At 44.3% G+C, this 19,237-nt stretch overlaps 1 protein-coding gene across 1 annotated transcript in view; it reads right to left on the bottom strand.

Annotated features, from left to right (window-relative positions):
• LAMA5 (laminin subunit alpha 5) overlaps positions 1–19,237 on the bottom strand; it is a 119,638-nt gene that overhangs the window by 60,416 nt on the left and 39,985 nt on the right. Inside the window, exon 3 of the mRNA XM_018560158.1 lies at positions 4,495–4,612. Coding sequence (XP_018415660.1) covers positions 4,495–4,612 — 118 coding nt within the window. The remainder of the gene's footprint in view (positions 1–4,494; positions 4,613–19,237) is intronic.

Here is a 19,237-nt window from a genome sequence, read left to right on the forward strand (position 1 = left end):
GAGGCCTGCTCTCTGCTGTGCTTCACTGAGCTGCTGTCAATCACGCTGATACATAGTTAGGGCACCAGAGACACTATGGTGAGCCATACACAGCAGGTGAAATTTGTATTGTAAATGGCCGTGTTGGCCGCACCTGGCTCGACAAACTTTGATTGAAAAACAGAAAGCCTCTTTCTCATAATAATTATTATTATTATACAGGATTTATATAGCGCCAACAATTTGCGCATCGCTTTACAAAGTGGGGGAGACAGTAGAGTTACAATACAATTTACAATACAATACAATACAGTTTCAGTACAATAGGGTTAGGGGAGCTTACAATCTAGTAGGAGGGGCAAGTGATACAAGAGGTAATAATTCTACATCACTAGCGTTTGGGCTAATCAGGAAAAACAAAAGTCCTTATCTACAAACCTACACTGGATCACTGACCCAAAGAACTGAAGCATGAGGGTCAGTATGACTGCCAGGCAACTAGCATTTGCAGAACGAGACCTCGCCAACAGCAGCCTCTGTGTTTCTTTCAGTTTCCTTTAGGATTCATGCACATGGGCACATTGAAAACACTCAAAGTACTCACATTTATGAATACATGTGCACAGAATTTAGAAGTGTAAACTACTAGAATAGATTAAGGCATGTACATATGTATGTGAAAATACTCATCTCATATGCGGCTTTTGGGCTTTTTTTTTTTTTTTCAACGGATCTGAACACTGCTCTAGATTACAGAGCTATGTACATGGACATATTGACTATAACAGACCTGCACTCCGATCTAGAAAAAAAAAAAGCTGTACACATCCGAAATCATCCATTTTTTTCTCTAAGGCCCGGTTCCCACCTGGGCGTTTTTCCGCGCGCTCGTACGCGCGGAAAAACGCTCAAACTGGGAAATGCCATTATTTTCAATGTGCATGGCTCCCATCTGGGCGTTTTTCTGCAAGTACGAACACGCGGGAAACCGCCCTACGCCCAAAGAAGTACATGTACTTCTTTGGGGCGTTTTGGTCAGGCGTTTCCATTGGGATACAGCCAAGTAGCCCTCGGAAACACACGTTTGTCGCACGGGTTTTTTTTACCGCGAATCGCGCATATTGAATACGCCTAGGTGTGAACCCAGTCTTAAGCTGCATAAATAAGATACAAGCCAAAATAAAAAATACTTCTTTATCTCGTTCTAAATACCTAAACGTCAGTTTATGGAGTTCAGCGGTCATGGTACCTTCATGTTTAGGCCGAGGATGGATGGCATGTTTCCATCTGCCCCCGTATGGCGATCATAGACAGGAGATGCGCCTGAATGGCAGTTAATAAGCAGGAAGGGAGAACACGGGCAGTTTTTGGTCATAAAACTAGTTAACAGCTGGATATAACAGCTACAGGAGCAGGAAAATAATCCCCAACTGTCAGCCGGGTTACAAGACCCTGAACAATACACGAGGCTGAGTGAGACATCTGTAGAAGGAATTTGGTCATTCAGAAGGAATTATAGATAAACAAGCACTTTTCTATTGGCACTTGGAAGACCTAACAAGTGTTCTAGTGGTGAATAATATTTTCCAGTGCCGTACCTGTATCATTTTTATTAAACATTCCAACCAATGGTGTATAGCATACTAGCCTGAGGGATTTGCATTGGGATACATGAAAATCCCTCAATCTTTAAAAAAGATACCTAGAGTAGGAAAGAGCCCCAGGTTTTTCTTTTTACTGTGTGTTTGCAATGGGGATATTTCCCCACACTTCCTGACCTGATGACATGCATATTCCTAAACAGGAAGTAAGGTGTATTCTCTCCTTAACAGGGTCGCCAGGGGCATTAATAGACCCTGGCACACAGAGCACATGCTCCAAGTCTTCTACTAAGTGCCCGAGGTCTCCTTTGGAGTAGTTGTTGCCTCTAGATAAATATACTTCCATCTTTGTTGATTTTTGCATATTTGAGCTTTGTAGATCGATTCCTACCTCTCAGCCAGAAACTGCACTTTCCCTTGCAATCCCTTATAACTGTAATGCGTAGACAGTGTAGTGAATTGTAAAGACTTTCACTTGATTAATCCCAACTGATGAACTATACGATTTTACAATCTCTGCACAGCCAACTTTGTAACATTATTTGGTTGAGTTACTAGTCAATAATTTTTTTAAGCAATTATTTTCAACTTAGTCAAGTGATCATAATAATTTTTAAATACCAATGAAAGGCATTCCCAAGTACTAGCTTATTTTTATCATAACTAAATTAGAGAAAAACAGTATAAGGTGTGGGGGAAACAGTGGCATGGAAGGGTCATTTTAGGTGTCTTTCTGAGTGCCAGAGTTTTCTAGCCTGGGGCCACTGTCTAGGTGCCCAGGGGTTCCCACAGATCTTTTAGGACCCAAGGAACACTGCCGAGGGGCATGCACAGTGATAAAAGCACATCAAAGTGTCAAAACTTCACCACTCTATAAGGAAAAAGTGTTGACTGGAGTTCTGAGTATCTTACAAAGTATATCTGAGAAGGCAGAGGTACTCCTAGGTCATGGGTACGCAAGCTGTGGCCCTCCAAATGTGGTGAAACGACAAAACCCATCATGCATCTGCCTGTGGGAGTCGAGCCTGTGGCTGTCAGTCTTCAAATGCCCTATGGGATTTATGTGTGTGGCTGTCAGAGTCTTGCAATGCCCTAAGGGATTTATGCCTGTGGCTGTCAGAGTCTTGCAAAGCCTAATGAGATTTGTAGTTGCACCACAGCTGGAGGGTGCAGAGTTTGCCTACTACCCCTGCCCTAGGGGTGCATGAGCACGGTCTTACAGCTGCCAATCTTGAAGCCTCACTATCTTATGTATAGATGTAGTAGATTTCACATACACGCATGGCAATGATAATATACGACAATACATTTTTGGAAGTTAACTAGTGTATTTAGGCCCATCCTCAGCCTAAGCATATTTTTGGTTTTCATTTGGTTTTCATTAGAATGCTGGAGGGCCATTTTGCTCACTTCCTATTTCGGTAACCACACAGGAACTGAGGGTAAATCTGCTCAATGTCTACAAAAAAAAAAGCCAATAGAGGTTCCAACTTTTCAACTCTATCCAAAATTTAAAGGAAACGGCTGACTGGAATGGAACATGCTGGGCACTGACCTAAAAAAAAGGATTGCTAAGAAACAAGATGTAAAATGAAAATGCTCCATGACAGCTCAGGGGTGGCTAGCTTTGGATCGTGGGATTTCGGGCCCTCAAAGTCAAACTTCTTGGCAAGAGAAGTTGGTTTGTTAAAAAGCTTCACATCTTATTTCAATTAGCGGTCTCTGAATGTGCGTTCTCACAGCTAAATATATCCAAGAATAAGAGCGGAATGAGACGCAGAAAGAACAGGATGAAGAGCGATCATCAGAAAGTGATAACAGGCCGACTGTCAGTCACAGCAGCTCTGTGTCTTTACCCTGATGACAGGATGTAAGGCCAAGAGAGAAATGAAAAAGAAAACCCTAATGTATCTAATACTTCAGGAAATCTTGCAGAAGCCATTCAACTGAAGTGATATGGAGGTGTCCCACTCTAAAAATAGTCTGTATTTACCCCCTATAAAGCTATAATTTTCAAAAAACAGATTTGGGGCAACAAACACTTTCCTTTCAGGTATTTTTGAAACACTTCTATACAGCAGGCCCCTTTGCCTGAAAGCTGAACTCCAGGCAGATATAAACGACGCACATTAGGTATCAGATTCTTACATTCCCTGTACAGCAGAGCTCAGAGTAGAAGAGGGAGAAGTCAATCAGTTGAGCTGCAATGCTCATGTGCTAACAAGGAACATGCTGATGGGAGGAAAAAGCAGTGACACCTTTTACTTGTACAAATGCTGAACTGCTAGTAAAGATCTTTTCAAGCCAAGGATTTCCACTCCTGCTAGACAAATAGGTTTGTCTGCAGAAGCTGTAAGTTTAGAGTCCATCAGTGTCCTATTCATTGCTTAAGCCCTGATGAAGGAGAATTCCTGACCCCCCCAAACACGTTGACTGTGCATATCTTCTTGTTGCCATTCGTGAAGCCAACGACAATTGAGACAATTACCTGGCAGTCTTTTTTTAGTCTTCATTCACATGGATTTCTCATTCTGGACGTACCCTTCCTTTTGAGGGTCTCCCATTTTGTGAAGAGCTGCCGGGAAATAAGCCGTCACGCCCAAATATTGCTCCTATTTGACTAGAGAAATTTCCTAATCCAGGGCCTCATCTCCGCTCCCTTGGAAACTTGTGATAAAAGACATCACATTTCTGTGACGTTATCAGTTTCCCCTTAACTGCTGAACTGAGTATGTGCTCAGCATGCAAAATGGCTGCCAAAATGGCTAAAATCAGATTCTCATTTAAATCAACATCTAAAGAATACAATCATGGCAAACTGTTCAGCGTGATTGATTTTTTTTTTCAGCCAGTAAGGTTGAGAAGTGACACTGTCCATCATAATATTAAAGACACAAAAAAGATGAAAACTTACATGCAAAAAATTGCCAAGGTTGGTATGTGGCACCAAAATCTGTAGAGCGCTCCATTACCCAAAGATCTGGCCGCGGGGAGTTGGCAAACTTGATCCAAACGTATGCCACATGGAAAACCTGCAAGAAAAAATGAAGAGTATTTATAAAATCACATATACAAAGCCATGTTTTTTTATGGATGACATTATCACAGAATAGCGGGACTGGCGGTCAATGATTAAAGGACAAAAAAAGCAACTTCTAAATTGGAAAATCCCACAGCCAATCAGCAACCATCTTTTATTGTTCTGGCGGCACAAAGCTGATGTAGCACCCTGTAAGCGGGAGTGCTTAGTTCAATTTAGTTGTTGTCAGATTCTAATCAGTCTGATGTTGATCTATAGTGTATGCTCATCTGGTTTCCCTTAATCAATCTGTCATCGTTTGCATCTGCCTGCTGCTGGGTATATCCTTGCCACAGAGCAGAGCAACCAATATATATATGTTATGAATATCTATGTCTCCCTGGCCAATCACTAGGAGGTTCATGGCCAGTAGTGCATGCTGGGAGAAGATAAATATTTGAGGCAGACCATGTGACACTTTCATTCTCCCCCGGGCCCTGCCCAAAGGGAGGATGCTAAGGACTGTCGGATTTGGCTAGGCCTAAAGCCTAGGGGACTAGCCATGTGCTTACACTGAGGCCTGAGTCTGGGGTCCCAGTGGCTGATACAGAAGATGAAGATGACAAAGTAACTTCAACAGGCATGGGGAACCTGAGAAGTGAGCCTCTGCCAAGGCTGGAGAGTCTGATTGGTGACTTCTGATTCAAGTACAGCTCGGCCACGTGCTCTAAACACAATTTGCCACATTTGGCTTAAAGGTCTTAGTCTGTGGAGGCAGCAGTTACTTTGCTCTAACACTTAAAGGAGTCTACACCTTCCTGGATGTTCCCAGCCCTAAACCTCTCTCTCCCTGAAGTTCTTCAATAAAGTTCCTTCAGCATCACATCTACAGTCTGGATCTCAGCTTTACCAGTCACCACAGAAGGGTGGTAAGTAGGGTTGCCACCTGTCCAGGATTCACCCGGACAGTTTGGGTTTTGAATGCTGCGTCCGGGTTTCATGGGAGGTCAAACCTGGACACATGATGTCAGGCAGACAGGGGCAACCAAAATGAAGATAGGGGCTACTGGCCCCCCACTAAAAATAGTCTTGACTGTGATATTTACATATGAATGGATTACATTATTTACATATGAATAAACCGCAACTTGTTCTCCCCAAAACATTTCAGGGTAAGGAAGACCCGTTCATCTAGCAGCTCCTTTGGGGGTGAATGCTCCACTAACATTAGGGTAAATGTAATCAACTTATGAGCAACGGCAGCCAAAATGATCCTGTCTATTGTCTAGGAGCTACACCCTCTGATCCTTTACAGCCAAGGAAGGAGCCATCTTAGCCTCTATTTGGATTGCAGTTGCCATGGTGCTGCACATGAGATCAGCTACAACAGCGGCCATTTGAGGGCTTGAAAGTTTGGTTGAGAGCTGAAAAAGGCACACTGGCAACCTTGACTGTTGGCATGCCCTAAAAGTAATTGTTTTGGGAGACATTAAATTGGTGGGTCAAGTTCCGCTTTAAAGCCAATCTATGTTCTCTTTATATATTTAAGATATGCAAGTGAAAGAGATCTGATTCATCTATAAAACCTAATGTTGCTTGCTTCAATTTATAGTTTATAATTATTGATTAACATGGAGGCAGCCATATTTGATCCTTTTGTCTCACCGGAGACTGAATAGACTCTCCCTATAGGAATGATTTGAACCAGAGATCATGTGATCTACGATGCCTTGGCTAGATGCTGGTTTTTTAATCAATAACAAGTCAAAGGGTATGGTATATGATATGTTATTTATTACTAAAAACAATAAGGTGAATTGGTAATGCTAACCCTGCAGATTCATGTACAAATTAATGACAGCTCCACAGAAAGCTAACAAACATGTAGATCAGTATGGTGGCCCTGGCACTGAACAAGCTTCCATGTGTATGGTATATGGGATTAAGGTGCCAGGCTGTCCAATCCAGGAGCCAGCAGGATTTTATTTTCGGAGCCAGCTCCATTGACAACAACCAGGCTCCTGAGATTTGCCCAGCTCTGGTTTAAATGGTTGCATTGGTAGCCAATGAAGTATCCGGGGCCAAAAACAGACAAACATAAATCACTAAAACGTATTATTGTCGCTGGAAACTGGAGACACATGAAAAACTAAAATATAAAACTTGAAGAAAAGAAAACTAAAAGGGCCTGGATACTATCCACTCTGCCCACTTCCCGATATAAGTAATGACATTTGTTTTCTGTGGTCTAATAATAAACCTTCTAATGGCTATTTTCTGGCAGATAGGGAACTGTGTGTGCCTGTACTGACCCGTACAGATCTATTTGTCTATATAATAAGTCAATAAGCCAAATTTCCAGTATCCCATCTATCAATCTGCCATAGATACACAGCAGGAGGGGACAGCCACCTCTGCTGACTATGAGAATGATGTCAGGCAGACAGGGGCAACCAAAATGAAGATAGGGGCTACTGGCCCCCCACTAAAAATAGTCTTGACTGTGATATTTACATATGAATGGATTACATTATTTACATATGAATAAACCGCAACTTGTTCTCCCCAAAACATTTCAGGGTAAGGAAGACCCGTTCATCTAGCAGCTCCTTTGGGGGTGAATGCTCCACTAACATTAGGGTAAATGTAATCAACTTATGAGCAACGGCAGCCAAAATGATCCTGTCTATTGTCTAGGAGCTACACCCTCTGATCCTTTACAGCCAAGGAAGGAGCCATCTTAGCCTCTATTTGGATTGCAGTTGCCATGGTGCTGCACATGAGATCAGCTACAACAGCGGCCATTTGAGGGCTTGAAAGTTTGGTTGAGAGCTGAAAAAGGCACACTGGCAACCTTGACTGTTGGCATGCCCTAAAAGTAATTGTTTTGGGAGACATTAAATTGGTGGGTCAAGTTCCGCTTTAAAGCCAATCTATGTTCTCTTTATATATTTAAGATATGCAAGTGAAAGAGATCTGATTCATCTATAAAACCTAATGTTGCTTGCTTCAATTTATAGTTTATAATTATTGATTAACATGGAGGCAGCCATATTTGATCCTTTTGTCTCACCGGAGACTGAATAGACTCTCCCTATAGGAATGATTTGAACCAGAGATCATGTGATCTACGATGCCTTGGCTAGATGCTGGTTTTTTAATCAATAACAAGTCAAAGGGTATGGTATATGATATGTTATTTATTACTAAAAACAATAAGGTGAATTGGTAATGCTAACCCTGCAGATTCATGTACAAATTAATGACAGCTCCACAGAAAGCTAACAAACATGTAGATCAGTATGGTGGCCCTGGCACTGAACAAGCTTCCATGTGTATGGTATATGGGATTAAGGTGCCAGGCTGTCCAATCCAGGAGCCAGCAGGATTTTATTTTCGGAGCCAGCTCCATTGACAACAACCAGGCTCCTGAGATTTGCCCAGCTCTGGTTTAAATGGTTGCATTGGTAGCCAATGAAGTATCCGGGGCCAAAAACAGACAAACATAAATCACTAAAACGTATTATTGTCGCTGGAAACTGGAGACACATGAAAAACTAAAATATAAAACTTGAAGAAAAGAAAACTAAAAGGGCCTGGATACTATCCACTCTGCCCACTTCCCGATATAAGTAATGACATTTGTTTTCTGTGGTCTAATAATAAACCTTCTAATGGCTATTTTCTGGCAGGCTCGTAGGTACACCGCCATCTGGATGAAGCATGCATCACCGGCGGTAAAGTATTAATCCATCATAGCACCTAAAAATATATTTATATATTCTTCTACGGGAGTCTCCTTAAAGTGTACCTTCAAGTATAGCAATTAGGCATGCATCGATACCGATACTAGTATCAGTAACAGTGCCGATACTGAGTATTTGGGTGAGTAATGACCCACCTCCCGGCTTAATCATAGCACCTAAAAATATATTTATATATTCTTCTACGGGAGTCTCCTTAAAGTGTACCTTCAAGTATAGCAATTAGGCATGCATCGATACCGATACTAGTATCAGTAACAGTGCCGATACTGAGTATTTGGGTGAGTAATGACCCACCTCCCGGCTTCCTGATTGGCCGGGAGGCTAGCTCCTTGCTGATTGGCTGGGAAGCTGGCTTCCAGGCCAATCAGCATTGAGTCGACCGAACACCCAACTCCTTGCTAATTGGCTGGGAAGCCAGCTTCCCAGCCAATCAGCATGGAGCCGGCTTCCCAGCAATTCAGGGAGTCAGAATGCGGGTCATTACTCGCCACCCGGTTTCCTGATTGCTCGGGAATCCTGCTCCATGCTAATTGGCTGAGAAGCCGGTTTCCTGACTAATCACAATCGAGCCGGCCAAACAACATGGAGCCAGCTTCCCAGGCAATCAGTAAGCTGGGCGGCATGTCATTACCCGGCGCCCGGCTTCCTTATTGCCCAGGAAGCTGTCTCAATGCCACCGGAAGCACCGTTATCGGTACTCAATATCGGCGAGTACCGAAAGCAAAATATCTGTACTTGTGCTCGATACCGAAAAACTGGTAACGTTGCATCCCTAATAGCAATACAGCTGACTTAAAGGTGCCGACTCCGGGGCTCAAATCCTGTTCCTGTCTCCACCGCCTACTGCAGGTCTAAGAAACTTGGGCACTCTTGCTGTTGCGGAACTACAAGTCCCATAAGGCATTGCAAGACTCTGACAGCCACAGGCATGACTCCCAGAAGCAGAGGAGCAGACAGAATCTGGAACAGTTGCTCGTGGCAATCATTCTCAAAGCTTAACTGAATGATAAGAGAAGCTATTTGCTTACTATGGGCAACAGATTCTGTCTGCTTCACTTCTGATAAATTCTCCATTTCTGAGTTCGGTTATGTCACCTTTTCAGATACAAACTGTTGATAGCAGAGTTATCCCTTCATTTCCCGCAAGGCTCCGGATAGCTATAACCCAATCGGACGACAATTTGTAGGGATATTTTGGTGCACAGAAACCTAAATAAGTATTGTGATGGTTTGAGTTGCTCTAACCCTCCCCGGCTTCCTACAGAAAGTGTGCCGATAGCCAGTGAGGAGGACACCGGGGAGTTAATAGCGGGGAGCATAGAAGTGGAGGAAAAAAGTCAGCTCTATTTATGGAAAGTGGCTGGAGAGTCTCTATACAGAGATCCATGTTATGTTTGTATGTAAGAGGCCATAAAAGGAGAACCCAGCCAGACGAGGAGAATTCGGGACCGTCCTGAGTAAATCTGCTGCTGCTGCTGGGATTAGCCGACCAACAGACGTCATTCACCCCGTCCCCGTGACTACAGGAACCATTTCTCTGGAGCTTTAAAAGGTCAAACCTGAAAATCGTGTGTTTAATCTAACTCAGGATAAACAGTCTTAAAGGACAAACCACCCGCCAGCCATTCACCTTCTGCACCTGGCTGACGCCGCAATCCAATCCCCTTTAGCTGCCGTTTACTGAATAGTCCTGCATCTGATTCTGTGAAAATTGAGGCCTCATATACAGTGGTGTATTTTGGTTTTGTGCTGCCCTAGGCAAGACTAAACTCGGGCACCCCCCTCAATCTAAAGAATACATTGCAGTACCCAGCCTGCTTCTGGGACATCCCGCCATAAGATCACATGCTATGGCCAGCCCCGAGCCACCGAGAGAAGTGTTTTTCCCCATAGTTCTCTTTAGGGTCACGGGAGGACATATACTAACCTCCTCCTGTGACCCTAAGCTCAGTATATCGAGAGCTATTGCCCGCGATATACTGAGAGCGCTGCAGCCGGGACTGATCCCAACAATACTGTTGAGATCCACCCAGCTCCGTGAGTGACAGCTGGCTCTGCCTATCTAGAGGCAGAGCCAGCTGTGCCTGCCCCCTTCCCTGTCCATTCCTCCAGTCAGCGCTGGAGGATCGGAGGGGGGAATCCCTGCGGGGAGTGATGACTGACAGTCACCGCTCACTGCAGAGAGACGATCGGGAAGTGAACAGATCGCTGTATGTTTCTGCTCACTTCCCGATCAATAGAGCCGACTTGTGACAGCTTCTTTGTCACAGGTCGGCTCTAACGATGAGGATGAGTAAAAACACTCACCTCAAAGTTCTCCTTTAAGGGCAAGAGAAGATGGGGAGGGGATGGGGTTAGTGTAAGGTGGATTATTATTTACTAAGGGGTTTATTTATACCCAATTCGCAATGCCATTCACCCTGATAAGCTTTTTGAATGTTCGTTCTTTCTGAATAGATGTAAAGGCGAACTTTCTTGGATATATTTTCTTTTCTGCTCAAATCTATGCAATGTAATATCGCATTGTGGCCACTAGATGGAGCTGAGGAGCATAGGAAATAAATACTTATGTACCATCAACTGGTCAAAAATTCCGTATTACACTGCACACATTCCACCTGAAAACAAAATAAAGGAATATTTGTTTTCTCATCTATTCGCACAGAACGAACATTTAGAAAGACCTGTACGCTTCATCTAGCGACCATAACACAGTAATGCATTACATTTGACCTGAAAAGAAAACATATCATAGAATGTTCCTTTTTACATCTATTCGCACAGAACGAACGTTCAGAAAGTTTCATAAGGTAAATGGCTCTGCATTGATTATACATAGAACCATAACATTAAGTCTGACACAGATTTTACTCACTTGTTCTCCTCTCAAGGGACCTTGCCCCTGATAGGACGATGGAAACACTGCTTTAACCTTGTATAGGTCAGGCAGTGTAACGCACAAAGAATGTTTGTTTTTTTTTAAATACAGAGGGGTGTCTCTGCAATTCCAGGTCCAGGGAGGGGAGATGGGGGTTTTGCGGTGCTGGGTGCTGGCGGTGCATGTCCGGTGTGGGGTGTGCTGGCAGAGCAGGTCCGGGGAGGGGGGAGGAGAAGAGGTTGTGGGTGCTGGCGGTTTAGGCCCGGGGGGGAGATTTGGGCGATGCTGAGTGCCAGAGATGCAGGTCTGGCGAGGTGCTACGCACAGCACCTCTGTCCGGTGTCCCAACCAGCTCACTGACGTCATTGGTTGCCAGTAGCTCCGGGCAACCTGTGACGTCATTGAGCTTAGCGGTAAGTTGATGGAGAGACCCTCCGCACTCCCCACAGCAGTCCCGGCCAGATAAGAAAAAAAGTGGTGCTCGCAGTGATGAATTACCACGGATGGCGCCGTGCAAACACAGGAAAGTCAGGAAATCACCAGCACTCAGTAGTAAAGATAAATATGTCCCTTTTATTGGACAGACAGCGTCACAGACATCCAAATAAACCTGGTTTCCTGACTTTCTTTTACTGAGCTTAGCGGGGCGTCCGGCAGAGCATCACAGGTTACTAAGAGCTCTTAGCAAACGGACGATTTTGGCGGAAGGCAGGTGTGCCCTCACATGACCCAATAAGATGTCGCCTGAGGCAACCGGCTGCCTCATTATAGGGACGGCCCCTGAAAATACATATCATTTTTTTTAAACATAGCTAGGATAATAAAAAAAATATAAAAAGAGCCAAAATAAAACACAATCTGCATTAAATACAAAATAAATTTGTTATTATTCTTTAAATTCTAAAAAAGAAAAATCAGCCGTAGGTGAATAATGAAAAGCTTGGGTCCCAATCCAAATGAATTTCCCTCCGACAAAACTACCAGAACAGGTTTCATTCTCTCTAATATGAGCTGACATTTCAATAATCACACCTTACTATCCACTATTTCCTAGACTTTGGAGACCAGAATATTTGCTCGCAGAGTTGGCTTCAGTAAAACTGTGATTGTTATTTTTTTTTTCTCATACCTTTCCTACCAATCATTAATCTTTTTTGGCAGCTCAACCCCGGCTGGAATGTGAACTCTGATACAGAACTTGGCCTTATTCGAGAAAGTTATTTAGATGTTAACATGCTCACCTAGAGGAGAAAGGGCTAGGTATTGGCAGAGTGACGGAGCGGAGACCTGCGCTGAGTATTGGCAGGGGAAGGACTGAATAGTTAGAGCTCTAGGATGCCCATACCGGTGCCATGTATCAGTAAAGGAGGGAGTGTGCAAGTGGAGACTTACCCTTGTGCGGATGTGACAGCACGGGTATGTGCATTTTTGTTGTCGCATATAGGTGCGTCCATACATTTCATGGTAACGCAAATATCTGGCCAAATAAGGATAACAGGAGACCTCCCAGTCAGAAACATATCCTGAAAACGATAACAAAGACTTGTTCGAGGAAAAAGCCATAACAGAAGCCTCAGGACAACCATTTATTTTCTCCCCTCTGCTTACATTTGGTCAACACCCTGAGGGCTTGTTCACACCAAATGCAGTCCAGATCTGCATGTGTTTCTGCACATGTTTTACTGCGTTTTTGCCACGTTTCGGGGCATTTTTTTTTGCCTAAAATGGGCTTTCAGGGCCCATTCACACCACATCCAGACTACCACCAGACCAGACTGTTTCCGGACCCAAAATGCATCCCAATGTATCCCTGTGCTATTTATAGCCTCTGTTCCCACCAGCGCAGTCCGTTCCAGATCAGACCAGAAAAATACTGCATGTCTCATTTTGTCTGGTCTGGGACGCATAAAAAATGAATGGGATGCACTGGAACGCACCTGTAAGACCATTTTAAGCTAAAAAAAATGTTTACAATCATGGCAAAATCGTGGTAAAAAAACGCAGCAAAAAACGCAATGCACTATGTTCCAGATCTGGTCCGGGAAATGGTGTGAACCCAGCCTAAGTGCGTTCCATGGCATTTGCATGCGTTTTGGTGCGTTTCTGAGCAGAAAAAATAGGGCTTGCTGCAGTTTTTTCACATGCTCTGGAACTGAACGCTCTGTACACTAGAGCCCAAAATACCATTGCAATACATTGGACGCAGTTTTGATCCGTTCTGTAACCGCTCTGCTCTGCACCTGCTCTGCGCTTGGTGTGAACTAGCCCTAAATTGCCAACTATATTGTAGATCAACGTACTGGCAAGCTAAGAAAAGGTGTATGAAAGTAAACTTAGCTGGCTACATCTGGTCTCAGGAAAAAAGCAGGACTCAGGCTCAAACTCAGGCTAAAGGCAAAGTAAGTCCCCATAAAATTCTGCCTAAGGATAAATATGACCCCCCCATTTCAGAGTATGAAATTGCCAACCCTTGGGGCAGAGAAAACAAAATTGGGCTGAAAATGCCATGTATGTATGCATATTAGTCATATTAAAAGCCGTCTACCATATCTTAAGTATCAGTTTTTGTAGGAGACTGTTGTATGTAATATATGTTATTAAAGTATTTATAAAATATACATCCTTTACACTTGTACAGACATCTCCTCTCGCCCACAGGCCAGCGAGTGTCACACACAGTTATACAAATAATGGATGCTTAGCTCATGAATTTCCCCGAGTGAACCAAAAACACAGGCAGGAATCCACCCACGGATCTTCCAAGCAGTACAGCGGTGCCCGAATCCTATGAGGCTTGCATATATAACACATTAGGTCATTGCAAATAACGGTGCAAGGTGCCCAGGAGATGTTGCTGGGAAAACTTCACAGTAGCAGAAGCTTCCTGAATCTCATTTTCACCCCCGCCATTGTGCCCTTCCTGCCCACAAAATGCCCATGGGGGCCCATTTACCAAAGTGAGAATTATGACTTCCTACTGCACTGGACTCTTCTGGTTTTGGAATATTTATTACCATGTAGGGCTTTTGAAGGGAAACTCCACCTCTGAACATATTCTTTTTAAATGACATAAGCCAGGGAAGTGAAATAATCAGTTTTGTAAACGGCTTTAACCAGTTATTGTGTTACATTGTGTTTCTACAGGCCTTGAAAGTGAACGTTAGAGGAAAAATGACTAACTGAGCAATAAATACCCCACCACTCAACAGTACAATGTCATGTCCTCTGTAGGGTTACCACCTTTTCTTCAAGCGAAACCAGAACTCCCTAGCGATGCGTAGACATTTTGGGGGGAGAATGAGTCAGTCAAGCCTTATTCATAAAAAAAAGTAATGTAAATATCAGAGTTAAAGGAGAACTATGACATGAGTGATTTCCACTCACGTCATAGTTCTAAGCCGACCTGTGACAATGAGACTGTCACAGGTCGGCTCAGTAGATCGGGAGGTGAGGGAAAACATACCGGGTTTCCTCACCTCTCGAAAGGGGGCGGGTACAGCGGGCTCGGCCTCTAGATAGGCAGAGCCAGCTGTCACTCACGCAGCTGGGCGGATCCCGTCATCTAAGTCGGGATCCGCTCCAGGTGCGGCGTCTCAGTATACCGCGGTATACTGAGCTTAGGGTCACGGGAGGACGCTAGTTTGTATCCTCCCGTTACCCCAAGGAGAACTATGGGGAAAAACACTGACCCCATAGTTCTCCTTTAAGAGTATTTTCAATGGGAGGCCAGTAGCCCCTATTTTAATTTTGGTTGCCCCTGTCTTTTTGACATCTTGTGTCCGGGTTTCTGCGGCCATGAAACCCAGAAATAGCATTCAAAACCCGGACTGTCCGGGTGAATCCTGCACAGGTGGCAACCCTAGTCCTCCGGTGTATTACTGGTTATATTTGGTGATGGAGGGCAAACACTCTGAGCCAGTCACTTGCATGGCCCAGTGTAATGCTTACAGAAGGGAAGCACAAAGATGTGAGCTCATCAGGGTACCGCTGCTCCTTCATGGCCAAGTCACAGGGTGCGATGGGTACTGGACCAGGCTGTGCTGCTAAACAACAGTTTAATCCGCAGGAAGGCACAGAACCTGGTTGGACTCTTTGGCAGGAGTGCCAGCATCACAAGCCTAGCCTAGAAGACAATTACAAGTCTTCTGTCAGATAAAACAGTTCACATATTTGTACTGCAACTATGTAATTAGCCTGGCATTTCACTTTAACACTTTCACCTCCTGCCTTTGCGGCAGCACAGCACCTGATATGAAGCCCAGGATCTGACAGTACCTGAAGCTTTCATCCAATTTGTGTCTCCGCCTTCCATCTGCACTACAGTATGCCGACTGACAGCACCGCGTACACAAAGCAAACCTGCTCAGTGATGACATGTTGAGGAGGCATGTCCACATACAGAAGCTAAGACTGAAATCTCTACATGGACGATAATGGCATGTGGTCTGGTCAACTTAAAAGGTTTGTTTTCATGAAAGAGTTACAGATGTTCTAACATTATAATAGGCACTTGATGTCTGTCCACTGTGGGCACAAATACAGCTTGTGGAGATGTCCCTTAATTAAGAAAAACGCCTGCAACTGTATTAAGTCTACGCATATATGCATGACACTTCAAGGAACTACAACTTACAGGAACTGGTCATCAAACTGTCCCAGTGGCAGGTCCCATGACCCAGCACAAAGCAGTTACAGGGCCCTATCCATAACTCACATCTCTATAACCTTCAGCCAACCATGTGCCTGCCATCTGGTCACACTTTTCCAATAATTTGTGAGGGCACAACAGGCAGAAGTTTCACCCGTCTGCCACACTGGCTGTGCAAATATGTGTAGGAGCTATCAACAATGTGGGTAAGAACTTGCCATGACCAGTAAAGCCGGCCATACACCGTTAGAATTTCTTTCGACTGTTCTTTCAAAACTGTTTGTCAGAGCATTTGATTTTTCCATCAATTAGTCAGCTAATTTTGTCAAAAAATGTCCTTAAAAATGTAGTCCAGACCTGCTACCTGAACAGAATCACAGAAGTACTAAACAGGGTTTTTTTTGTGCCTTGCACATGCTCATTACAATATGTTCAATCTTCCACCAAAAAATCACATTCACAGTTTGAATTGCGTTTCTTCGGATAGGAAATAAGAACATTTTTCCATCCCGCTCCTTCAATTTTCTTGCCACCACGAGCGCCATTTATCTGCGCAGCCAGGCTTGCTTCTTCTTATATACTCTACGGTGCTTAATCCCTCCACCCCTTAAAACTTACATCAACTGTGCCTGAACTAAGGGAGGACTCAACCCGGTTCTGGCCTTACCTCCTACAATAATTGGTACATGGGACCACTGAGTTCTTATTTCAGGAGTACGTTACTCTCGTTGAATATCTCTGCATTGTGCAATGGACACGATGCTTGGCCTTTCTACAGAGAAGCATGGATGATCACTGTGGTTTCCCAGACAGACAGATGTTATCGCCAGTCTCCGTGTCTATCATAATAAGCACGTTAAAAAGGAAATGGTCTCTGTTGCCAACATAAACCAGAGCCCAGCTGTCCTTTTTTTCTAGCACAGGTTAGGGAAGAGGCTCACAAATGGTTTCTGAATGATTGTTTTATTAAACTTCGTTTATCACTAAGGCAGCTATAAGTTTGTCTTTCCGACATCAAAGAAGGTCCTGACTGGTCCCCGAACATAAGGGCCAAGGATCTGTTAATTAAAGAACTGAACTTGCAACCTGGTTCCTGTGCGCAACATAAACATTTCCATTCCTGCAGTTAAAGAGACCCTGTCACCAACTTAAAATTTGCAGGTAAATGCACAGAAAGTATATGAAATACTTGTTTTCCGTTTTTTGTCATAAAACATTTTTTTTTACATCTGCAATGTGCCTTTGAACTTGCTAGTAGTTTCTGACTACTCCAGAACCATTCATTTCCCTAGCACAATCCACTCCCGCCTTGGACATCATACTCCTCTACTCTTCCGCCCCTCATTAACTTATATAACCTGTTATGTAGTTTCCGGGGGGAGGAGGAGCAAAGGCGAATAATATAGAGTAAAGGTAGCTAAACTTTGTCCCTCCAGCTGTGATGAAGTTACACATCCCATCATGCATCTGCCTCTGGAACTCATGCCTGCAATTGTCAGGGCCAGTTCACACCATCCTCAGTGTGCTCCAGCCCGATTGTGGCCAGAACACCACGCATTGGATCGCATTCCAGCCGGCTCACTTTGTTTTGGGGTGGGAGGGGACGTGCTGGTGCATTGACTGCAATGGCACTGCAGCCATACCCTCCGGCGGCAATTTGATCGGCTGCACGGGAACGCGTGGCACATCAGTGCCTGTGTTCCGGTTCCGTGCAGTCAGCAAAAATAGTGCATGCCACGCATTCCCATCTAGCCGATCGCATTGCGGCCGGAGGGCGTGGCTGCGGTGCCATTGAGTTAAATGCACCGCCACGCCCGCACCCACCCTAAAACAAAGTGAGCCGTCCGGAATGCGATCCAGTGCTTTCCGGCCACAATCGGGCCGGAACGCACTGAGGATGGTGTGAATTAGCCCTCAGAGACTTGCAATGCCTAATGGGAGTTGTAGTTCACCACAGCAGCATGGCCAAAGTTTGGCTACCCCTGCTGTAGGGTACTAGCACCTGTCACTCTGAGTCTGCTGGAGCTGCTGGCATCACATCCAAGATGGCGGCACCCAGCAGCAGTCTCATAGCTTTTGGATGCCCACACAAGGGAGGCTATTACAGGTGTATAACATGCCTAAAATACAATAAATGCACATATAAACCTATGGAAAGAGTTGTGTTGACAATTTGGTAACAGGGTCTCTCTAAGGGCTATCTGCAGCAAGACAATATGAAGGCTGCCATTGCTATGCTCTTTTCCTATAGTAGGAGTATGGAAGCTTTGGGATTAATTTTGCAGCCAGGTCAGTAAATGCAGACAACATATTAAGACTGGATTACTATTAAATGTATTTTCTTATTTGTAAAGTGTTAACATGTTATACCATAGACACCTGCGTATAAGGCCTGTATACTATAATCATCAGGTAAAATAACCATTCTCACATTTAGGCTGCTACATAAAAAGCAGCACAAAAGGCCAATGATGAAATGCAAAGTACAGTAAACTCTAGCCACCAATCAGATTTTAGCTTACTGCCTACCAAACAAGCTGATTGGTGGTTGCATGTTCTACATTGTGTTTTTCCTGTGTATATTATCGTGTGACCAGCAGGAAAGCTATATAAAGTTATTGAGTTCTATTTCTCTGTTATCAATGCTGTGCCCACTTGAGGCAGTCAGTTGTGCCAGCTCTCTACTCCCCCCAGCTTGTCTTTGTCTCTGCCTTGTTCCCATACCCCCCTCCTCTCCCTCCTCCCCAGCAGTGCCCTTTCTCCAGTCTGTTTTCCACTTGTTGGTGCCGCTGGTTCCCAGTCTGACACTGCCTCACTGTTCTGTCCACCAGCCCGGACATCGCACCCCACTGCTCGTCTCTGTTTTAATGTCAGCAGGAAAAAGTGGAAAGTGTCATAGCAGCGCATGATTAATGGTCAGATTATTCAGGCATGTGTCAGGACATGTGTCCCTGCTTTACGAAGAAGCAGGCAATGATGTAGGATGGCATTATACAGAAAAGGTGGTAGGAGTCAGGGACTGGCCGTCCCGCAGGTGGGAACAACTGGGAAAATGTAAAAGACAAAGGAAAGAATGCGGTTTTTAGAAAAAGAATGGAGAGCAAACAGAGGAGCAAGAGAAGGAAAAGAGAGACAGAGAACAGAAGGAGAGAGAAAAATGAAGAGAGAGAGAGAGAACAGAGGGAGAGAGTGGAAAAGGGAGAAAGGGAGACAGTTAGACTGAAAATAAAGGAGAGAGAAAAGAGGTACAGGGAGAACAGAGGGAGAAAGAGAGAGAGAGAAACGAGGGAGAGAGAAAAGAGAGAGGGGGAAAAATGGAGAGAGAGAGAGAAGAGGCTGAGAGGG

This window comes from Nanorana parkeri, unplaced genomic scaffold (genome assembly GCF_000935625.1).
Source record: "Nanorana parkeri isolate BGI_ZX_2015 unplaced genomic scaffold, ASM93562v1 scaffold17, whole genome shotgun sequence".
NCBI lineage: Eukaryota > Metazoa > Chordata > Amphibia > Anura > Dicroglossidae > Nanorana > Nanorana parkeri.